Source organism: Coregonus lavaretus (genome assembly GCF_964263955.1).
Source record: "Coregonus lavaretus genome assembly, chromosome: 16".
NCBI classification, from domain to species: Eukaryota; Metazoa; Chordata; class Actinopteri; order Salmoniformes; family Salmonidae; genus Coregonus; species Coregonus lavaretus.
Genome location: NC_140003.1, coordinates 34,538,685 through 34,563,973, shown reverse-complemented (window position 1 = coordinate 34,563,973; position 25,289 = coordinate 34,538,685). Strand labels below are relative to the sequence as shown.

Below are 25,289 nucleotides of genomic sequence, written 5' to 3'. Positions count from 1 at the left end.
AATCCTTAACCCAGGGCTAAAGCTTAGCCCCGGGTTAACAAATGCTTGTATGAACATAGGTTAAGCCTGGGGCTAAGAACAATGCAGTGGGAAAAGGCCTCAGGGGATTTATGAATTATTTAAGATGAAAACCTCAACCCTGTTACAGTCAACCCTGTTACTTTATTTGGAACTTAATAGGCACGTGCTATAGTCATTTTTTTATTTAATCTCTTGAGATGGGAAAACATGTTTTTTATGAAGTTGAACATGTGCTCTTTATGACAGAATGTTAAAATTAGGTGAAATAAAAATAAAAAAATTCCACCAAGTTACACTACCCATAAGGGACTCATTTCGTGGAATGACCCAAAGACAATTTAGTGTTTTATTCAACATAAATGTGTGTGTCTCACTGATGTAAATGTATTAGTTCCCTTGCCTATAAACAATTATTTTCTCATAAAATTATAAGACATTTATAAAATAATAATTGTGACACATGGATAATCTAATACCATAGCATAGTGCAAAGGTAAAAAATGTGATTCGATTTGAGGTGCTTGGGTACAAAAGGTTCCCAATATAGCAAATATATAACTACAAAGACTTCCTCTTCCTCATCTCATTTCGTTCTGGCAGCTACACTATATATACAGTATGTGGACACCCCTTCAAATTAGTGGATTCGGCTATTTCAGCCACACCCATTGCTGACAGGTGTATAAAATCGAACATACAGCCATGCAATCTCCATAGACAAACATTGACAATAGAATAGCCTTACTGAAGAGCTCAGTGACTTTCAACGTGCCACCTTTCCAACAAGTCAGTTTGTCAAATTTCTGCCCTGCTAGAGCTGCCGCGGGTCAACTGTAAGTGCTGTTATTGTGAAGTGGAAACATCTAGGAGCAACAACGGCTCAGCCGCGAAGTGGTAGGCCACATAAGCTCATAGAACGGGACCGCTGAGTGCTGAAGCTCATAGCGCGTAAAAATCGTATGTCCTCGGTTGCAACACTCACTACCGAGTTCCAATTTGCCTCTGGAAGCAACGTCAGCATAATACTTGTTCATCGGGAGCTTCATGAAATGGGTTTCCATCGCCGAGCAGCCGCACACAAGCCTAAGATCACCATGCACAATGCTAAGCGTCGGCTGGAGTGGTGTAAAGCTCGCCGCCATTGGACTCTGGAGCAGTGGAAACGCGTTCTCTGGAGTGATGAATCACGCTTCACCATCTGGCAGTCCAAAGGACGAATCTGGGTTTGGCGGATGCCAGGAGAACACTACCTGCATAGTGCCAACTGTAAAGTTTGGTGGAGGAGGAATAATGGTATGGGGCTCTTTTTCATGGTTCGGGCTAGTCCCCTTAGTTCCAGTGAAGGGAAATCTTAATGCTACAGCATACAATTACATTCTAGACGATTCTGTGCATCCAACTTTGTGCCAACAGTTTGGGGAAGGCCCTTTCCTGTTTCAGCATGACAATGCCCCCAGTGCACAAAGCGAGGTCCATACAGAAATGGTTTGTCGAGATCGGTGTGGAAGAACTTGACTGGCCTGTACAGAGCCCTGACCTCAACCCCATCGAACACCTTTGGGATGTATATGGAATGCTGACTGCGAGCCAGGCCTAATCGTCCAACATCAGTGCCTGACCTCACTAATGCTCTTGTGGCTGAATGGAAGCAAGTCCCTGCAGCAATGTTCCAACATCTAGTGGAAAGCCTTTCCAGAAGAGTGGAGGCTGTTATAGCAGCAAAGGGGGTACCAACTCCATATTAATGCCCATGATTTTGGAATGAGATGTTCGACGAGCAGGTGTCCACATACTTTTGTCATGTAGTGTACAGTTGAAATCGGAAGTTTACATACACTTAGGTTGGAGTCATTAAAACTCGTTTTTCAACCACTCCACAAATTTCTTGTTAACAAACTATAGTTTTGGCAAGTCGGTTAGGACATCTACTTTGTGCATGACACAAGTAATTTTTCCAACAATTGTTTACAGACAGATTATTTCACTTATAATTCACTGTATCACAATTCCAGTGGACATACACTAGGTTGACTGTGCCTTTAAACAGCTTGGAAAATTCCAGAAAATTATGTCATGGCTTTAGAAGCTTCTGATAGGCTAATTGACATCATTTGAGTCAATTGGATGTGTACCTGTGGATGTATTTCAAGGCCTACCTTCAAACTGAGTGCCTCTTTGCTTGGGCCTCAGTGGCGATCACAAAGCCCTGACCTCAATCCTATAGAACATTTGTGGGCAGAACTGAAAAAGCGTGTGCGAGCAAGGAGGCCTGCAAATCTGACTCAGTTACACCAGCTCTGTCAGGAAGAATGGGCCAAAATTCACCCAACTTAATGTGGGAAGCTTGTGGAAGGCTACCCAAAACGTTTGACCCAAGTTAAACAATGTAAAGGCAATGCTACCAAATACAAATTGAGTGTATGTAAACTTCTGACCCACTGGGAATGTGATGAAAGAAATAAAAGCTGAAATAAATAATTCTCTCTACTATTATTCTGACATTTCACATTCTTAAAATAAAGTGGTGATCCTAACTGACCTAAAACAGGGAATTTTTATTAGGATTAAATGTCAGGAATTGTGAAAAACTGAGTTTAAATGTATTTGGCTAAGGTGTATGTAAATTTCCGACTTCAACTGTATATGGACGTTTGTGGGCCCTCCCGTGATCCCTCTCCTTTGAGTCCTTTCTTTTACAACACAAAAGCCTAAACCAACAGGGAAGAACTCTTCCAGCAAGAGAGAGCATCAATCTTTTATTGTCACTCCTGCAGCATTCCCTGATCTTGGGTTAACACAGGAAAACAGCTTTCATTGCTCCCTTTTTGTCTTGTATTGGAATGCATAATCTGCCCTGCATGCTGCTTGCCTAATGTGTAACCAGATGGGGAATTATCAGCGATAATAAGATACAGCAGCCCTCACAGTGGTTCCAAATATAATAATATAATGCTCAAGTTCATAAATACTGGCTCTGAGCAGGGCATAAAATTAACTTAAAAAAAAAATCTACCTGTTTTCCGGCTAAAATTACACAAACAAAACACAAAAGTGATGTGCATGCTTTGTAATGTTTCTAGAACAAGAATTGTGTTACTATTAAGAAGTGATTTGGTATATTGTTTAATTTCATTTTTTTGTGGCCTTTTAACCAAAATATCACAGATGAGACCAACATGTTCACCTGCCCCTTTAAGGGCGGGAGGTTACTGTGGTAGCGCGACTTGAGTCATGTTTGTCCCTGAGAGATTGAGTCTGACTAGAGGCGTTGTCTTCTCTTCCCTAGCAGTTGAACCTCAAACATAGAAAAACAACCTAGCTTGTAAACAAAAAAATGTACATAGCCAAGAAACACAAGGACACAATCTCACTTCTGTAGAGTTTTGTTTCAAGTAAATTAGACCAACTGTTATGCCTGTGCACAGCGCTTCTAAAAATGTATCTTTCAATCAGCTCTTCACGTCCGTATAGCCGCCAGCCAGGCAGTTGTAGGGCGAGGTGGAATAGGCTATATTGGATTCGTAGTTCTTTGATTTTGTGCGATTAATTTACCAGCTGTAAAACAAAACAGGCAGAAATACTTTGAAAACAGGTACTGCAGCATTTCTTTGACTATAAATGTGATCATACTTGACTGTTTTTATTCACAAATGTGAGTGAAATGCTCGTACTGTGGAGCCCTCACAGACATCTCACTCGCCAATGCTACTATCTACCCGCATGTGGCAGATTTTAATTTTAGGCCCTGCTGGCTCTCATGTTAGGTAGTCTATCTATGTTGTAACCAGCTCGGCCTCATTGGGTGTTTGGAGTGTGGTGAAACTGGTGGTTTGTGAGCTGAATATTCCCCTGTTGCTTTGGGGGCAGATGAGAGCGAGACTGGAAGGGAGGAGAAAGCGCAAGAGAACAGTGTGCAGCTGCTGTTGTCTGTGTGTGTGTGTCTATGTGAGTGTGTGTGTGTTTGTGTTTGTGTGTTTGCGAATGCCTGCATTATAGCGGTGTGTCAGTGTGTGTGAGTATAGGCTATGCTACAGTATATGTGTCAGTATGTCTGTCGGAGCTAGAAACACAAGGATTTCGCTACACCCGCAATAACATCTGCTAAACATGTGTATGTGACCAATAACATTTGATTTGATTTGATTTTGAAAGAGTATGTGATGTGTGTGTGTGTGTGAGAGAGAAGGCTATGCTATAGTATATGTGTCAGTGAAAGAGTATGGAATGTGTGTGACAGAGACAGAAGGCTATGCTACAGTATATGTGTCAGTGAAAGCGTATGGAATGTGTGTGACAGAGACAGAAGGCTATGCTACAGTATATGTGTCAGTGAAAGCGTATGTAATGTGTGTGACAGAGAGAGAATAGCAGTGTCCCAAGGTGTTATATTACATTTACATTTTAGTCATTTAGCAGACGCTCTTATCCAGAGCGACTTACAGGAGCAATTACGGTTAAGTGCCTTGCTCAAGGGCACATCGACAGATTTTTCACCTAGTCGGCTCGGGGATTAGAACCAGAGACCTTTCGGTTACTGGCACAACGCTCTTAACCACTAAGCTACCTGCCGCCCTTATATCAAGTGAAACATGTAAGGTGTGTGTGTATGTGTATATGTTATCAATTGGGCTGAGTGTGAAGGGGATAATGGATCAGAGAGATGTGAGGTGAGCTGGCATCTCAGGTGTTTACCATATAATAGAGGTGAATTACAGGAACACTTAAGAATGAGGGCCTGAGTTAGAATACAACATGGCTCTATTAGGGAGAATGACAATACTACTATAGTAAAGGGCAAGAGGTTGTGTGCCAGAGGTGAAGGGGTTAAGTGCCAAATAGCAATGAAAGGGGCTATCGATTGAATAGCGCCATGATCGCTGAAAGAATGAGCTGAAACCAGAGACAGCCCTAACACAACACACACATGCCTATTGGCCACTGCTCCAGATATGTGTACTAACACACTCAGTCACAGATAGGCCCTCCCTTCTCCACTGTTAACATGGTCTCCTGTGGAATCACAGACAGTTTGGCGTGGGCGATGTGGTATTCCACGGTCACACTCTCTCACACAGCTCACACACACACAGCTGCTCTACGCGGTCACGTTTCAATGCACTTTAACGCGCTGTGTCACCCAGCGGCGCTGACTGTCTTTGACCGTGGCTGGACCTTGTCTAAAGCGGTTAAACCCCCTGGTAACCCAGTGTTTTCCACAAGCACATGGAGTAGCCAGCCAAATAGAAAAAGTAGCCTGGGAGGCCCACCCACTGGGGAGCCAGGCCCAGCCAATCAGAATGAGTTTTTCCCCAAAAAAGGGCTTTATTACAGACAGAAATACTCCTCAGTTTCATCAGCTGTCCGGGTGGCTGGTCTCAGACGATCCCGCAGGTGAAGAAGCCGGATGTGGAGGTCCTGGGCTGGTGTGGTTAAACGTGGTCTGCAGTTGTGAGGGCGGTTGGACGTACTGCCGAATTCTCTAAAACGACATTGGAGGCAGCTTATGGTAGAGAAATTAACATTAAATTCTCTGGCAACATTTCTGGTGGACATTCCTGCAGTCAGCATGCCTATTGCACGCTCCCTCAAAACACATCTGTTGCATTGTGTTGTGCTGAGGAGTATATCTGTCTGTAATAAAGCCCTTTTGTGGGGAAAAACTCATTCGGATTGGCTGGGCCTGGCTGCCAAGTAGGTGGGCCAATGCCCTCCCAGGCCCACCAATGGCTGCACCCCTGCCCAGTCATGTGAAATCCATATATTAGGGCCTAATTTATTTATTTCAATTGACTGATTTCCTTATATTGAACTGTAACTCAGTAAAATCTTTGAAATTGTTGCATGTTGCGTTTACATTTGTGTGCAGTATGGAGATGTGTGCCAATCAGGAGGAAAAGGAGGGGTTATATCACTCATGGCTTGACCTTCAACCCCTCACCTCCCACCCGTCATGTTGTGACTGTCAGGGGAAGAGAGACATCATACCAGAGTGTAAGAGGACCAATCATAATCAGACATATAGAGAGGTCAGAGGTTGTGCTGTGAACCGGCATCCATAAAATATTGAGTAGTGTGTGTGTGTTGTGTGCGTGCGTGTGTGTAATTGTTCATGATGCATGTTGCATCATGTGCATGCATGAGTGTGTAAGATCCCTTTGCGTGTGTGTGTGTACTGTATATGATTAGTCTTAGATGTTTTCAGATTACGTAGTTGTGGTTATGATGGAGCTGTCCTTTGATCCTCTTGCGATGACAGCTCTTCTCTCTCCTTTCCTCACTCTCTTTCTGGAGGTGCAGGGGCTAATGTTTCCCTTGTAATGAGCACGAAAAGGGGGGAAATGATTTAAAGCGGCATTAGGTTTCTCATCCCGACTGACGCTGGATCTGGGAATGCCAGGAAAGTTGAGAAAATACACAATGTTTGGGTTCCAGATCCCACTTCCTCACATTTAATCTGGCTGTTGTGTATTTGTGACTAATGGAAACAAAGCTGGTGCTGCACTCTGACTGGACGACAAAAGAAAGCGTTGGCAGTCATTCCTCAATCATCCCAAAATAACAGAGCCATTATAAATTAATAAAGCATTGTTATAAAAGTTAACTACATATAGATTTTTTTCGGATCTGGTGGTGTACCATAAAAAGCTATGTGTGTTTTTCTGGGTTCATTTCATTTGGGTGCTTATTAGATCTCATAACATACCGTAGAAGGCAGGGGCTCTGTGAATAATTGTATTGCTTTTCTGACCTCACTCTGCCCCAGGAACGGAGTGAGGTCAGGACTGATGGGTTGAGGTCTTGTTAATAAAAAGTCAAGGGAACTCAGGGCAGCGCTCTCTAAATATAGTTCAAACATTTACTGTGACGTGTCAAACAGACATACAGTGAGGGAAAAAAGTATTTGATCCCCTGCTGATTTTGTACGTTTGCCCACTGACAAAGACATGAGCAGTCTATAATTTTAATGGTAGGTTTATTTGAACAGTGAGAGACAGAATAACAACAAAAAAATCCAGAAAAACGCATGTCAAAAATGTTATAAATTGATTTGCATTTTAATGAGGGAAATAAGTATTTGACCCCTCTGCAAAACATGACTTAGTACTTGGTGGCAAAACCCTTGTTGGTAATCACAGAGGTCAGACGTTTCTTGTAGTTGGCCACCAGGTTTGCACACATCTCAGGAGGGATTTTGTCCCACTCCTCTTTGCAGATCTTCTCCAAGTCATTAAGGTTTCGAGCCTGACGTTTGGCAACTCAAACCTTCAGCTCCCTCCACATATTTTCTATGGGATTAAGGTCTGGAGACTGGCTAGGCCACTCTAGGACCTTAATGTACTTCTTCTTGAGCCTCTCCTTTGTTGCCTTGGCCGTGTGTTTTGGGTCATTGTCATGCTGGAATACCCATCCCGACCCATTTTCAATGCCCTGGCTGAGGGAAGGAGGTTCTCACCCAAAATTTGACGGTACATGGCGCCGTCCATGGTCCCTTTGATGCGGTGAAGTTGTCCTGTCCCCTTAGCAGAAAAACACCCCCAAAGAATAATGTTTCCACCTCCATGTTTGACGGTGGGGATGGTGTTCTTGGGGTCATAGGCAGCATTCCTCCTCCTCCAAACACGGCGAGTTGAGTTGATGCCAAAGAGCTCGATTTTGGTCTCATCTGACCACAACACTTTCACCCAGTTCTCCTCTGAATCATTCAGATGTTCATTGGCAAACTTCAGATGGCCCTGTATATGTGCTTTCTTGAGCAGGGGGACCTTGCGGGCGCTGCAGGATTTCAGTCCTTTATGGCGTAGTGTGTTACCAATTGTTTTCTTGGTGAATATGGTCCCCGCTACACAATCCTCCTGTGTAGTTCTGGGCTGATTCCACGAGGTGAGATCTTGCATGGAGCCCCAGGCCGAGGGAGATTGACAGTTATTTTGTGTTTATTCCATGTGTGAATAATCGCACTAACTGTTGTCACCTTCTCACCAAGCTGCTTGGCGATGGTCTTGTAGCCCATTCCAGCCTTGTGTAGGTCTACAATCTTGTCCCTGACATCCTTGGAGAGCTCTTTGGCCTTGGACATGGTGGAGAGTTTGGAATCTGATTGATTGATTGCTTCTGTGGACAGGTGTCTTTTATACCGGTAACAAACTGAGATTAGGACCACTCCCTTTAAGAGTGTGCTCCTAATCTCAGCTCGTTACCTGTATAAAAGACACCTGGGAGCCAGAAATCTTTCTGATTGAGAGGGGGTCAAATACTAATTTCCCTCATTAAAATGCAAATCAATTTCTAACATTTTTGACATGTGTTTTTCTGGACTATTTTGTTGTTATTCTGTCTCTCACTGTTCAAATAAACCTACCATTAAACTTATAGACTGATAATTTCTTTGTTAGTGTGCAAACGTACAAAATCAGCAGGGGATCAAATACTTTTTTCCCTCACTGTATTGAGAGACGTGTGTTGATGTTTAGTTCCAAACAGACAGATTGAGATCAGGACTCATGGGCTGCTTTCTTCTTGTCTCTACAGATCCCAGATCAGTGAGCTGTGCGTGATCGTTCCCAGCAAACGGCAGAAGGATGAACAGCTTCGATCTGGATGAGCTGTTCGACACGTGGGAGGACCTGAACCTCACAGGCCTGTTGGAGAATGGGACGCGCGTGGAGGTGGGTGGCTGTCCCACGGCCTTCGACCGCAGCGCTCTGCTCTACTCCATGTGCATCCTCTACGTCTTCATCTTCCTGGTCGGTTTGGCTGCCAACGGCCTCGTCCTCTGGATCAACGTCCGCACCCAGTGCACCACCTCCGGCTCCTCCCCTTGCCACGAGACGCACCTCTACATCGCCCACCTGGCGGCGGCTGACCTGTGCGTGTGCGTCACGCTGCCCGTGTGGGTGAGCTCCCTGGCACAGCACGGCCACTGGCCCTTCGGCGAGTTGGCGTGTAAGCTCACACACCTGCTCTTCTCCGTTAACCTCTTCAGTTCCATCTTCTTCCTGGCCTGCATGAGCGTCGACCGCTACCTGAGCGTGAAGCGGCCGGCCGACAGTGAGGATGGGGGCCGGCGCCGGAAGCTGATTCGCCACGGCGTGTGCGTGGGGGTGTGGCTCCTGGCTCTGGTGGCTTCCCTGCCGGACACGTACTTCCTGCGGGCGGTGAGGTCATCACACGGGGATGTAGTGCTGTGCAGGCCGGTGTACCCAGAGGAACACCCCATGGAGTGGATGGTAGGGGTCCAGCTGAGCTTCATCCTGCTTGGTTTCACCATCCCCTTCCCTGTCATCGCTCTGGCCTACGCCCTCCTGGCCAAAGCACTCTCCTCCTCCTCCTCCTCCTCCTCCTCCTCCTCCTCCTTTTCCTCCTCGGCAGTGGAGCAGGAGCGTCGTGTGAGCCGCAGGGTGATCCTAGCCTACATCGTGGTGTTCTTCGCCTGCTGGGGGCCCTACCATGGGGTGCTCCTGGCCGATGCCCTCTCCCTGCTGGGCCTGGTTCCTCTTAGCTGTGGGGTGGAGAACGCCCTCTACGTGGCCATGCACCTCACCCAGTGTCTGTCCCTGCTCCACTGCTGCTTCAACCCCATCCTCTACAACTTCATCAACAGGAACTACCGCTACGACCTGATGAAGGCCTTCATCTTTAAGTACTCCACACGTACAGGCCTGGCCAGGCTCATAGAACAGACCCATGTCTCTGAGACAGAGTACTCTGCCGTCGCCATGGAGAACACACCACAGATCTGAGACTGAACTCTAACACTCTGGAACTCAAAAACACATCAAGGACATTTAGAACATAGTCTAGATCAGTGTTCACCAACCGGTTGATCGCGATCGACTGGTCGATCTCCTAGGCATTCCTAGTCGATCGCCAAACATTTCTGTAAAAAGCCCAATGATAAAGCCTTGCGTTCCTATTTGTTTCGCGCTGTTTGCGGTAGGTGCACTTCATTTAGCTACCCTGCGCGCCGGGTAGTCAAAGTGTTCCCATTTTGAACCATTTCATGTGTCTGAAAGTACTGGAGAGCAAATCAAGTACACATATAGGCCTACCGCTGGCCAATCAGATACACTATATATACAGTATGTGGACACCCCTTCAAATTAGTAGATTCGGCTATTTCAGCCACACCCGTTGCTGACAGGTGTATAAAATTGAGCACACAGCCATGCAATGTCCATAGACAAACATTGGCAGTAGAATGGCCTTACTGAAGAGTTCAGTGACTTCAACGTGGCACCGTCATAGGATGCCACCTTTCCAACAAGTCAGTTTGTCAAATTTCTGCCTTGCTAGAGCTGCCCCAGTCAACTGTAAGTGCTGTTATATCGAAGTGGAAACGTCTAGGAGCAACAACGGCTCAGCCGCGAAGTGGTAGGCCACTCAAGCTCACGGAACGGGACCGCTGAAGCGCGTAGCGTATAATATAAATTGTCTGTCCTAGCATTGCCTGTATTTTAGGTGCAGCAGTGATTGTTTATAGAGTTGACCCAATGGCTGCATAATTTTTTTAATCGCTAGAGGTGTGTGTGTGTGTGCGTACGCAGTGTGTGGACCTTAAAGTCCACTTTGTAAATAGTTAGAAGGGCATTGAAATTCATATATTATCATGAGATTGTTATTGTTCAACTTTAGATATATTTTTGTACATATTATAACATATTTATGGTATGCTTCAACTTTCCAATTTTGCATTTTCTATGTAGTTTTCTTAATCGTTGTGTTGTGGATTCAGAAGTCCATGTCAGTAATGTCTATGTGTTCATAAAGCTGCCTCATTGTAAATAAGAGTCCCTTGCTCTGTGACACCAGTCCTGCTGTCTACTTCAATCTCATAATACTTTGAACCATCTCCCTTTCCTCACCTCCCTCCTTCTGTGACCCCTGACCTAGAATGACTAGAGGTCCAGGACCTGAGGTCTCAGCAAATGTTGAGTTCTCAGAACCGTGATAATTTAAGGAGAGGAGACAAGGAAAGGAAGCTAGGTAGGAGTGTTGCCACAGCCTCAATATCTCTATCACCACATATAGCATAGCTGTAACCATACAGTACATTATGGCTAATATTAGCATTAGAGATAATAGTGTGACATGTGTGCTTCATATGGCATCAGGGACACTGCATCAGCACACATACCACACCACAGCACAGGCAGTGAGGGCTTTATGACCAATAACCAAACACAGCTTTACTGCATCCATGTGTAGGCAGCCACAGCCACAATGCTGGACAGATGTTTATAAATGCTGAAGACTATCAACACGAAAAGAGGAACTACATTCTGAATCTTTTATTGGGATATATCTTGTGTGTGTCTATGTATGTCTGTGAGTGCGAGAGAGACAGAGCTTGTATGTGTGCGTGCATGTGTCTGTGTGTGCGTGTGTGTCTGACTACATGTTGTGGGCCACAGTGTAAACAGTGTGACTCACACAGAGTTCCATGCCAAATGATGATGTTGGTTATAGGGATGAGCATGGTTATTCAAATATTCAAATATCCGAACAAATGTTAGTATTCAAATACTTGCGTGAATATTAATTTCTGCTAGAAAAAAAATGTATAGGCCCATTTTAAACACCCACACCTGTAGAAATCAATTTTTTTCGAGCTGAAAGACGATGGCCAGAGCTTACCCATGATGTTGCACAACGATGTAAATAAGTAATCGTTTTAGTCTAAGTATGATATGTTTGAGCTTGAAATGCCAAATCCGAATGTGTGACTTCGGATGTTTCCATGAGTCTTATGCGTCTTTTCCTATGAGATGATGTACACATTCTTTACAGCCTATGTTTTGTTTCAGGGCTGGGTTTTATTTAAATGTTACCACCCACCAGCATGGCGATGTTAATTATTCAGAAACACTTGCTGTAAAGTTCTTCCTATTCGCAAGTCATCTGAGAGCCAAACAGCTTTTCTCTGTAGCATACACTTGGGTTTCCACTAGATAAAACAGCCACAAAGTCAAAATTGTCTGTATCAAACAAATTCATGAAAGCAAAAATGTGCTTTTTGGTCTTCATTTAATGTTAATGTTAGGCTAAGGTTAGCAGTGTGGTTAATGTTAATGTTAGGCTAAGGTTAGCAGTGTGGTTAATGTTAGTGTTAGGCTAAGGTTAGCAGTGTGGTTAATGTTAGTGTTAGGCTAAGGTTAGCAGTGTGGTTAATGTTAGGGTTAGGCTAAGGTTAGCAGTGTGGTTAATGTTAGGGTTAGGCTAAGGTTAGCAGTGTGGTTAATGTTAGTGTTAGGCTAAGGTTAGCAGTGTGGTTAAGGTTAGGGTTAAGGTGACGGTTAGGTTTCAAATCCAGTTTTAAGATGAGAAAATGTAGAAATAAACGGGGTTTATGACTTTGTGGCTGTGTTAACTAGTGACGACCCTACACTTGGCCGCCTTGCCATGGAGCGAATGTTTTTGCACCTCTCCTTTTTTTTGCAAGCAAATTATCATAATCCATTGGATAATTTGTTAAGTTTCACTTATTTTTCAGCTAGTCTGCATTCCAGTTCCACCTCTGACACCTCCAAAACAACCACCATGCGGATGTCGGCTAAAGCGGAACTGATTTAATAGAGTCCTTAAGTTAAAAAAAACACAAGTATTTTGAAAATCCGGATATCTGACAAAAATGCATGATACTTTTCAAATATTGAAATTATTTCAAACCCCTATCCCTAGTTGGATATGTCTTAAACATTTATGTGTACAATGCTATTTCTGTCTGTCTGTGGTTGCAAACATATTTAGTTTGATACGTTGCCATGGAGTCATCATGTTATCTGATTGGATACATATGTATCCTGTTATATTGTAAGGATTCCAATCCTAGCAGTGATTATTAGAGAAAGATAGAAAAGCCATCATGTCTACAAGGATAGGCATTCCATTATATTTTATAGAGATATTTTGTCTGTACTTTATGTTATGGATTTTGTTGCTCATTAAATACCAAAAATGAATACTGTGTCTGAAGATATTTTGCTTTGAGTTAGTACTTTAATCACAGCTTTTTAATTAAAGTAACAAATAGTGAAATGTAACCAGTGTTTACTGCATTTCCCGACACCTTTAATATAGCAGCTGTGACTGGACACCTCCGGTGGATAAAGTCAGCTATAATTAAGCAATAAGGCTCGAGGGAGTGTGGTATATGGCCAATATACCACGGCTAAGGGCTGTTCTTACGCACGACGCAACGCAGAGTGCCTGGATACAGCCCTTAGCCGTGGTATATTGGCCATATACCACAAACCCCTGAGATGCCTTATTGCTATTATGAACTGGTTACCCAATGTAATTAGAGCAGTAAAAATAAACGTTTTGTCATACCCGTGGTATACGGTCTGATATGGCCATTATAAACTGGGTGGTTCAAGCCCTGAATGCTGATTGGCTGACAGTTGCGGTATATCAGACCGTATACCACGAGTATGACAAAACATATATTTTTACTGCTCTAATTATGTTGGTATATTGGCCATATAAACCTCTGAGGTGCCTTATTGCTCTTATAAATTGGTTACCAACATAAATAGAACAGTAAACAAGTATTTTTGCATCATACCCGTGGTATATTGTCTGATATACACACGACTGAAATGCTGTTTCAGCCAATCAGCATCCAGGAAGCAAACTACCCAGTTTATGATGTGAATTATATCCTGTAATCTAGCCGCCATGGGTCAATAATAAAGCATGGCTGCAACATGCACAGTGCTTGTACAATGCTTAGCTTGACATGTAGGACACATGTTTTTCAATTAAAGTCACAATGCAGATTTGTTTTATTTAAATTCAGACGTGAAATGAGGAGGAATTCAGGAAAGGGGATTTACGGTTGTTCAGACAAACCAGGTTAATATATCCAGATGTGTGCTCAGTCAGAAAGACACACAGACACAGACGACACACACACACACACACACACACACAGTGTATAACATGGACATTAGGGGTGTGCCGACATGGCCATACTCATATTCGTAAACGTATCCGTAAATTGACAGTTGATAGTCAGATCTGATTATACTCATAATCTGAAATAAATGTTTTAATATGCCTAAGTAGATGTTGGCAAAATACCTATCTCCCTGCATGTTTATAAACCAAACAAGCTGCAGATTAGGAGCTGTGGAGGGGTGTGTGTGTGTGACCTGTGTCTGTGTGTCCTCAATTTGCAGCGGGCAGGCAAGTTTGCTATCCGTCAGAATGCGCGTCGGCGTTTCATATTTTTTCTTTACCCTCGCCCCGCTTGTTAGATATTATGCACATTGATAGCTTGATAGCAAACGTCCTTGCCATTTGATTTATCATAGTAGTAACAGTAGGCAGCAGCAGTCTGAATGATCACACCAAAACAGAAGTGAACGTGATCGGGTGAAATTATGAAGTGAGTGGACAGAGAAGTACAGCTTCACTCTATCCAATCAGAGCAGCAGGATCAACGTTCTCTTTACAGACAGGCAAACTACCAAATTCAGTTATTTAGACCACCTAGAACCTCACTTGACTGACTGACATGAGAAAGATGAGTGCACCACATGGAATTCCATGGTCTTTCCTACCAGAATTATGATGACAATCATAACATTTACTGTAGCTGTAAGGTCTAGATGGAGTGTTACCTCTATGGTTGAAAAAGTGCATCAACATTAGTAGAGAACAGACAAGAGCCTCCATGTGGTTCTACAGCATGTGTTCAGACTCTCATATGGTTCTGATTCTTCAGGCAGGCCGGAAACACACTGATTGGCTGAACTGCAGTAACACACAGTAACACACAACCTCCTGCTTCTTCACGGCTCTGACTGAAGAGCATGTGTTTTCTTTGGCTCACACTGTGGCGAGAAGTGTTTTCGCTTCCCTTTACGATTTGTCAGTTATAATTCACTTTTGATTTTCTCACGTGCGCCGGTTGATGTGCTTAGTGCTTATACAGGACGAGTCAAAGAGTAATATTCCAGATCCTGCCGTCCAACCATCCTCACATAACCAAACACATTGATTCTCGGTAACATACGCAGACCATCCACTCTGGGGCAAACTCTGTCAAGTGTCCTGTCTACTTTAGAGACAGCACTCACGCTTATAAGCAGGCCTCTGTTCTCACCGTTATGAACACACACATTACATACCTGTGAAATACTCCTCTGTTCACATGGCTCAGATAGAAAGGATATACAGCACAGTCACAGCACATAAGCACAACAAGGAGGCTGAGTACAGTACTGTAAGTCCAACATATGTTTTGTATATGTTGAAATCATCTGTTGTTTGACTTGATGTAAGTCATTTCCTCTGTGTGTGTATGCCTTACAGCATAGCCTGTTGTTGGATACCGCTGTGTTTTGATTTAATATGGACAGATAATGGGTCAGATAAGATATTGGTGGAGGGAGGTTTGCTTTACATTGCTATGGAGCTATAGATCTCATGGGTCATGCCCTGCGGATGCCCTGCATATGTAAGGGATAGTTGATTGGTTAGGATCATTGCCTCTTCGCTGACCCAGTCAATCAGTAAACAGAACCAAGACATTCTGAGGACGGTAAAATAAACCTCCTTCCGTCTGGCCACTCTACCATAAAGGCCTGGTTGGTGGAGTGCTGCAGAGATGGTTGTCCTTCTGGAAGGTTCTCCCATCTCCACAGAGGAACTCTAGAGCTCTGTCAGAGTGACCATCGGGTTCTTGGTCACCTCCCTGACCAAGGCCCTTCTCCCTCAATTGCTCAGTTTAGCCGGACGGCCAGCTCTAGGAAGAGTCTTTGTGGTTCCAAACTTCTTCCATTTAAGAATGATGGAGGCCACTGTGTTCTTGTGGACCTTCAATGCTGCAGAAATGTTTTGGTACCCTTCCCCAGGTCTGTGCCTCGACACAATCCTGTCTCGGAGCTCTACGGACAATTCCTCATGGCTTGGTTTTTGCTCTGACATGTACTGTCAACTGTGGGACCTTAAATAGACAGGTATGTGCCTTTCCAAATCATGTCCAATCAATTGAATTTACCACAGGTGGACTCTAACCAAGTTGCAGAAACATCTCAAGGATGATCAATGGAAACAGGATGCATCTGAGCTCAATTTCGAGTATCATAGCAAAGGGTCTGAATACTTATGTAAATAAGGTATTTCTGTTTTATTTTTAATAAATTAGCAAAAATTTCTAAAAACCTGTTTTCACTTTGTCATTATGGGGTATTGTGTGTAGATTGATGAGGAAATCATTTAATTTCATCCATTTTAGTATAAGGCTGTAACGTAAGAAAAAGTAGGAAAAAGGGAAGGGGTTCTGAATACTTTCCGAATGCACTGCATATACTGTATATATACAATACCAGTCAAAGGTTTGGACACACCTACTTATTCAAGGGTTGTTCTTTATTTTTTACTATTTTCTACATGGTAGAATAATACTGAAGACATCAAAACTATGAAATAACACATATGGAATGATGTAGTAACAAAAAAGGTGTTAAACAAATCAAAATATATATTTTATATTTGAGATTCTTTAAAGTAGCCACCCTTTGCCTTGATGACAGCTTTGCACACTCTTGACATTCTCTCAAGCAGCTTCATGAGGAATGCTTTTCCAACAGTCATGAAGGAGTTCCCACATATGCTGAGCACTTGTTGGCTGCTTTTCCTTCCCTCCGCGGTCCAACTCCATCCCAAACCATCTCAATTGGGTTGATGTCGGGTGATTGTGGAGGCCAGGTGATCTGATGCATCACTCTCCTTCTTGGTCAAATAGCCCTTACACAGCTTGGAGGTGTGTTTTGGGTCATTGTCCTGTTGAAAAACAAATGATAGTCCCACTAAGCGCAAACCAGATGGGATGGCGTATCGCTGCAGAATGCTTTGGTAGCCATGCTGGTTAAGTGTGCCTTGAATTCTAAATAAATCACTGACAGTGTCACCAGCAAAGCACCCCCACACCATCACACCTCCTCCTCCGTGTTTCACGGTGGGAACCACACATGCGGAGATCATCCGTTCACCTACTCTGCGTATCACAAAGACACGGCGGTTGGAACCAAAAATCTCACATTTGGACTCATCAGACCAAAGGACAGATTTCCACCGGTCTAATGTCCATTGCTCGTGTTTCTTGGCCCAAGCAAGTCTCTTCTTATTATTGGTGTCCTTTAGTAGTGGTTTCTTTGCAGCAATTCGACCATGAATGCCTGATTCACGCTGTCTCCTCTGAACAGTTGATGTTGAGATGTGTCTGTTACTTGAACTCTGTGAAGCATTTATTTGGGCTGCAATCTGAGCTGCAGTTAACTCTAATGAACTTATCCTCTGCAGCAGAGGTAACTCTGGGTCTTCCTTTCCTGTGGCGGTCCTCATGAGAGCCAGTTTCATCATAGCACTCGATGGTTTTTGCGACTGCACTTGAAGAAACTTTTAAAGTTCTTGAAATCTTCCGTATTGACTGACGTTCATGTCTTAAAGTAATGATGGACTGTTGTTTCTCTTTGGTTATTTGAGCTGTTCTTGCCATAATATGGACTTGGTCTTTTACCAAATAGGGCTATCTTATGCATACCACCCCTACCTTGTCACAACACAACTGATTGGCTCAAACGCATTAAGATGGAAAGAAATTCCACAAATTAACTTTAAACAAGGCACGCCTGTTAATTGAAATGCATTCCAGGTGACTACCTCATGAAGCTGGTTGAGAGAATGCCAAGAGTGTGCAAAGCTGTCATCAAGGCAAAGGGTGGCTACTTTGAAGAATCTCAAATATAAAATATATTTAGATTTGTTTAACAATTTTTTTGGTTACTACATGATTCCATATGTGTTATTTCATAGTTTTGATGTCTTCACTATTATTCTACAATGTAGAAAATAGTAAAAAATTAAGAAAAACCCTTGAATGAGTAGGTGTGTCCAAACTTTTGACTGGTACTGTATATATAGTGTACATATCAGCTTATTACTATGCATTCCACCTCTTTTATTGCGTGTTATTGTTATTATTAAAATGATTATTGTACTGCAATTTTGAGGGCGCTAGAACACAAGCATTTCACTGCACCTTTAATACCTGCTGTAAACTGTGTATGTGAGGAATCAATGATTTGTCGCACGCACAAACACACCACTATAGGCCTACATTACTTCTGGCCGAGATCCAAGTACTTACTTTAGATTAAATTGTCAGTCAAGCCCATACTTGCTTCAGTGGGTCTGGGATGAATTCCACATGAGAATGTATGGCTGAGGAAGGTCTTGAATTATTAATGACGTTGAAGAGGATTTGTTGGTGTGAATTTGTGGAGAATAGACTATTTCGATAGGGGATAGGCATAGTTTAGCACCCAAAGACGCCTCACTCCTCCAGGAGAGCAGAGGAGGTCCAGTCATACTGCCAGGCAAATGTTGGACAGATGTTCTGCAGAGAGAGACAGGGAAATGAGAGATGAGAGACCATGAAATCATGAGTTTGATCAAACGTCAGTAATCATGCATATTAATTTACACAGTCACGCTTTATTTAACCTCCTGAACAGGCTTGATAACATTTGGTTAATAGTGCCTAAATGTTTTTGGCTGAGTACACTTGGAGGTGGAGGCCTGCAATACCTTTATTGAGATGACCTTGTCCACACCTTTAGACGTTGGGATTACTGAGAGTACACACGTGTGTAACTTCCTATTTTGTATAATCAGCATGACTCACTTTGGATCCAGAGAAACAATTACCCTTCAGTGTTATAGTAGCCTATTTATATGTGAGCGTACCATGGCCTCTGCCAAGTGGTACAATATGAACCTTTATGGCACTGATGGTAGTCAGATCATTCTGAAACTGCATGGTAGCTGGTTCAAATCCTGCTCTGGGATTGCTGTCAGTGGTGGGATCCACACAGTCTTTCATGTCTTTTTCTCATCTCAACCACTGCATCGTAAACAACTGATTGTACCATGCGTCTTTATCCCTTTAGCTATAGCCTACCAGCAGTGCACCCTACCCAGTGCTTAATATCGGCACGTCTCATGTCTGTGTAAATTACGAGCTTAACCAGATCAAAAGGCGATGGTGTGGACAGGACACATGGTTTTGAAAGCCGGGGCTTATAATGTTGATATATATTGCTCATACGTGCAGAGGCTATGGATCCGGTATTTAGACATATACTTAATTCACCCGACCCCCCATTCCACTATAAAGCTCTACCGACACCCTCATACACTTTCCCTCTTGCACACACCGCCCTATCCTGCACACCCACTCACTGTCAGAGCAGCATGCTAGTGTCAGCCTTAATGACGTAACTTCAGAGAAGCGCCTGCGAACAGATGACAGCTGTTTAAACCTTTAAGAAGACAGGAAACATGAGCAAAACCATTTATATGATACTTTTCTATAACATGATCAAGTAACATTCGATTTTGACTGTTGCCTATTTTACTCATCCAGCTTTATTCCTCTTTATCTTTTTTTTTTTTTTTTTTTTTTTCTTTTATAGAAACAGATCGTGGGAAATATATGAAAATGTGTTCTATCATTAAAGTGACAGTAGAGGAGGGATAGAGATCATATGAAGTGAGCAGCCAGCCAAACTCATGGTCCATATAACACTTTTCCCCTCACACCATAGTAAGCCTATATGGGATTCCATATGAGCACAGTTTGGGACAACTTCATACAGTAAGATTGACATTTAATGTAACTGGTACAGTATAATGAATGGCCTACCTGGTGTGCTGGAAGTCTTAGTGTGATAGTGATACCCTAGTTAGAAATATAGCACAGAACAGTGTGAAGATAATGGTGAAGTTAAGTTCAGACTCGTAACTCTTGGGTATGTGGAAACAGACTTTTGAGTGACATGACGTCCGAGGTGAAAAACAACATACAGTGGGCTCCTCTGAAGTCTTAAAAGAAACACAAAGAGATGTTTGGCTTCCGTTCACACATCTCCAGCACAGTCAGGTCAGGTCCATGAAAATATTGAAGCAGACGAATGTCCTCCTCTCTTGCTGTGTTCCTGTCTGGGGCAGGGTTTCCCCCAGTAAAAACAGGTCTGTTTGCTGAGACACACACAGACAAACAGGCCAAACCATGCAGTGCGTGCAGACAGCTTTATAAAACTATTTTTGTCTCACATGCCTTTCTTTCCATGTACAGGGAGACATACCGACTTGGTTTCTCTGAAAATGGTCTGAAAAACAGCTAAGCCATAGAAGAGAAGTGTCTGTCCCGCTCACACTGTTACACAGAATTATTCACACCAACAGGCACGCACACACCGTCAGCATGGTGAATGAAACCAACAGAGTTACACTAACACTGACTCCTGCAGAGATAACCTGATTACTGTTGGTGATTACATATTCTCCTATGGATGCTTTGAGACACGTTACAAGAATTTACACAACTTACACACTCACAATTTACACTTTACAATTTACATGGGGCTCAGAGTGCTCAGATAGGAATGAATGCCAGTACCCACTTTGGAATAAAGAAATGCACATCCAACGCCAGAAACCTAATTCATGTTATTGGCTTTTTGCCTGGAAATGATTACACATATTTAAACCACTAGAAACATAATGTAAAACAATTGCCTCTCAAATCTGGCCACTCTCAAGAGGGTCAGGAAAACGATAATGTTATTGACCTTATAACAGGAGGGCAAAAATTACAGCCTAAACCCTAGAGGGAAGTTCAGGAGGCTCCAAGAGAGATGGTCTGGCCTCCAATGTACTGAAAGTGATGTTTTGTCTCATTTAGCTTCAGTTACTGATTGAACCAAATTCCAACTCTCTTTTCCCACCATCAGGCACTCACCCACTCTTGTCACACACGCTCTCTCAATAAGCTTTCTCACAGTCAGCATGTGTATTGTTTATGTTCCTGTCCTGGACATAGAGCTAAGGATGTCTCAGCTTATCTGGAGTGTGTGGAATATTGCTCTTCATGGTATGGGCCAGACAAAGGTCTTCTCTCTCTCTCTCTCTCTCTCTCTCACTCTCTCTCTCTCTCTCTCTCTCTCTCTCTCTCTCTCTCTCTCTCTCTCTCTCTCTCTCTCTCTCTCTCTCTCTCTCTCTCTCTCCACAACAGGATGGAGACAGGGCCTGGTATAACTGTGAGTATCAGCTTACAGGGAGTTTCTCTCTCACCCCCACACACACTTCTCACCCTGGGCTCTGGCCACCTTTCAGTAAACACCTATGGAATAGAGAAAATAGCCATAATAACTAGGAAGATGATCCCTGGTTCTCTGGTCCTGTTTTGCTTTTCACAGAGACGTACCCCTCCCCATTACTGATAGTTCCCCCAGATTCCCTCCTCCGGCTCTTTTGTCTCGCACTCAAGCGTCCCTCTATTCTCATGTTGTTGTTGCAGCGCCACACTCGCCAAGGCGCTCAGTGTTATGCCCTGTGAACCCCACTGTGATAAGATTGCACGCACACACATACACACACACTCTCAGGCACTCACCCTCACAGAGAATAAAGGCTGAACCCCCTGGAGTGATGTTTTTTCTCTGTTTCCTCCTGTGCTCATAATAAAAGTGACTATTTCCTCTCCACTGTTGCTGTGGGCTTAACATCGGAGGATGTAAAAGTTAGACAAATGAGTTTGCAAAAAAAGCACCATAGAAATAAAAGTGAATTGAATGGAGAGGAAGCTGTAGTTTCCGGGGAGGGGGAAGGGGGAGGGGTGTTAGAGTTGGGGAGCCGTGTATTTGGGAGATATGCCACGCCCAACACATCCGACACCGAATGCTATTGAGATAGGTTATCTTAAAACACACATCACTGTTGGAATCATAGATCTGATTTAACAGGTCATTAATCAAGCCCATGGTACAGTATCCTAACCCTAAAATATCATATTCCCAACCACATCTCTATGCTAGGTTATATTTCTCCTCTCTCCCCTCTACACACACACACAGTGCTTCACACAGGACACATGATTCCCAGACTCAGTGATTACCCGGAGTGTTGCCCTGCCAACAGTAACCAGGGCTACCAGGCACATCAAAGGCCCTCCTGTGACCAGAGCCAAGACGTGTAGGAGACAGAGGAAAAGAAAGATGGAGGGAATGAGAGATGGAAGGAAAGTAAGCCCTTATCTTTCCCTACAGAGTCCATATGGGGAGTCTGCTACTGAGAACCCCTTTGATAAAAAAAAAAAATAATCAGATATTATGGACAGTTCAGGAAGTAGTTTGAAAGTTTGATAAAAGTATAAAACTAAGAGACAGAGATGTTTGCTTTGGCCTGGATTGGTAAGCTAACCCACTTCTCTATGAACCTTCTATGAACCTTCTATGAACCCCCCCTATGAACTCCCTATGAACCTTATATGAACCCCCTATTAATCTTCTATGAACCTTCTATGAACCCCCTATGAACCTTCTATGAACTCCCTAGGAATCTTCCATGAACCTTCCATTATGCTCTGTGGACTATATGAGCCTTCATTAGGTGTCACACTTTCATGGTTGAACTCTCAGGGAGAATCTCAATTCCATACTCCTCATGTCCTCGCCTCCTTCTCAAAACCCATTGGATGAGAAAGCCAGAGCTCCCTCCCCTCTGGCCTTCTTCTCCAATGGGTATCGAGAAGGAGGAGAGGAGAAAGGACGCAATTGAGATTCTCCCTCAGTTTGAACCTGGAAACTTTCAGTCCAAGCGTGAACCTTATGTACTTCACCACTTCCTTATTGTGAAGATTCTTTAGGAAATAAAATCTCCATTATTACTCAGAATGACACCGGTATTCTTTGGAGTCCATTGTTTCCTAGCCTTGTCAACAGGCTCATCACAAATCCAGCTAATGAGGTACAGTGGGGAAAAAAAGTATTTAGTCAGCCACCAATTGTGCAAGTTCTCCCACTTAAAAAGATGAGAGAGGCCTGTAATTTTCATCATAGGTACATGTCAACTATGACAGACAAAATGAGGAAAAAAAATCCAGAAAATCACATTGTAGGATTTTTTATGAATTTATTTGCAAATTATGGTGGAAAATAAGTATTTGGTCAATAACAAAAGTTTCTCAATACTTTGTTATATACCCTTTGTTGGCAATGACACAGGTCAAACGTTTTCTGTAAGTCTTCACAAGGTTTTCACACACTGTTGCTGGTATTTTGGCCCATTCCACCATGCAGATCTCCTTTAGAGCAGTGATGTTTTGAGGCTGTCGCTGGGCAACACGGACTTTTAACTCCCTCCAAAGATTTTATATGGGGTTGAGATCTGGGGACTGGCTAGGCCACTCCAGGACCTTGAAATGCTTCTTACGAAGCCACTCCTTCGTTGCCTGGGCGGTGTGTTTGGGATCATTGTCATGCTGAAAGACCCAGCCACGTTTCATCTTCAATGCCCTTGCTGATGGAAGGAGGTTTTCACTCAAAATCTCACGATACATGGCCCCATTCATTGTTTCCTTTACACGGATCAGTCGTCCTGGTCCCTTTGCAGAAAAACAGCCCCAAAGCATGATGTTTCCACCCCCATGCTTCACAGTAGGTATGGTGTTCTTTGGATGCAACTCAGCATTCTTTGTCCTCCAAACACGACGAGTTGAGTTTTTACCAAAAAGTTCAATTTTGGTTTCATCTGACCATATGACATTCTCCCAATCCTCTTCTGGATCATCCAAATGCACTCTAGCAAAATTCAGACGGGCCTGGACATGTACTGGCTTAAGCAGGGGGACACGTCAGGCACTGCAGGATTTGAGTCCCTGGCGGTGTAGTGTGTTACTGATGGTAGGCTTTGTTACTTTGGTCCCAGCTCTCTGCAGGTCATTCACTAGGTCCCCCCGTGTGGTTCTGGGATTTTTGCTCACCGTTCTTGTGATCATTTTGACCCCACGGGGTGAGATCTTGCGTGGAACCCCAGATCGAGGGAGATTATCAGTGGTCTTGTATGTCTTCCATTTCCTAATAATTGCTCCCACAGTTGATTTCTTCAAACCAAGCTGCTTACCTATTGCAGATTCAGTCTTCCCAGCCTGGTGCAGGTCTACAATTTTGTTTCTGGTGTCATTTGACAGCTCTTTGGTCTTGGCCATAGTGGAGTTTGGAGTGTGACTGTTTGAGGTTGTGGACAGGTGTCTTTTATACTGATAACAAGTTCAAACAGGTGCCATTAATACAGGTAACGAGTGGAGGACAGAGGAGCCTCTTAAAGAAGAAGTTACAGGTCTGTGAGAGCCAGAAATCTTGCTTGTTTGTAGGTGACCAAATACTTATTTTCCACAATAATTTGCAAATAAATTCATTTAAAAATCCTACAATGTGATTTTCTGGATTTTTTTTTCTCAATTTGGCCTCTCTCATCTTTTTAAGTGGGAGAACTTGCACAATTGGTGGCTGACTAAATACTTTTTTCCCCCACTGTAAACAGGAACACCTAGAAACAGTCCCTTGTTCCTTGTTGTTGGCTGTAAAGTCATACCTGCCTCTGTCTCAGTCATGATGAATGAACACTACCTGCTCTCTGCTCTCTCCATCCTGACCTTGCACTTGGTACATAATCAGGCTGTATTGCAGTAACCCTATCTGAGCAGAGATGATTGGGACAGACACCAGTGTAGGGGAAGAGGTGTGTGTGTTACCTCCATGTATCACAGTGGTTAATGGGCTTGCTTCACGTGTGTGTCATCTTGGGTTTCAATATAGCTGGAATAACAGCGTCCACAGTACACCGGTCATCAATAATCCATCACTCACACAAGTTTACGGTATTGTAAACACAGACACACACACAAGCTTACACAAAACAGACATGAATTTGAGTTTCTCTCTCTTCTTTCCTCCTTCTTCATACATTCACTCTCTTCCTCTCTCCACACTCATTATATATTTCCCGCTCTCCTCTCCTTCCCTCCTTCCTCCCCTGCTCTCCCTGCTATGTGGATTATGTCTGCAGACTGGCGTATACATACGGCTGAGGAGGTGGCCTCATAATGGAAACACTGATATACTGATACCAAAGGCTTCCCCCTCACTCTCACGCTATACTCATTAATCAATGGAGTGAATATGTCTTGTCAACGTGTGTGTGTTTGTGTATGTGTGTGTGTGTGTGTGTGTGTGTGTGCCTGTGTGTATGTGTGTGTATGTGTATGCAAGTGTGTGTGTTTATGTGCTCATTGTACCTTATGTGTGTGTGTATGCGTGTGTGTGTATATGTTGTGCAGGCGGGTGAGAATATTATGGCTGCACTGTTTACACTTTCTCACACAGGCAGATTTGCTAAAAGCCTCAGGTGGGCCCAAA

The 25,289-nt window shown here is 43.4% G+C and overlaps 1 protein-coding gene across 1 annotated transcript; it reads left to right on the top strand.

Annotated features, from left to right (window-relative positions):
- Positions 1-8,600: 8,600 nt before the first annotated feature.
- LOC311143314 (atypical chemokine receptor 3-like) lies at positions 8,601-9,864 on the top strand (the record flags this gene model as incomplete). Its single annotated transcript, XM_084179144.1, has 1 exon — positions 8,601-9,864. One exon carries the CDS (start codon positions 8,601-8,603, stop codon positions 9,759-9,761), a length of 1,161 nt encoding a protein of 386 aa, XP_084035270.1. The 3' UTR covers positions 9,762-9,864.
- Positions 9,865-25,289: the final 15,425 nt, after the last annotated feature.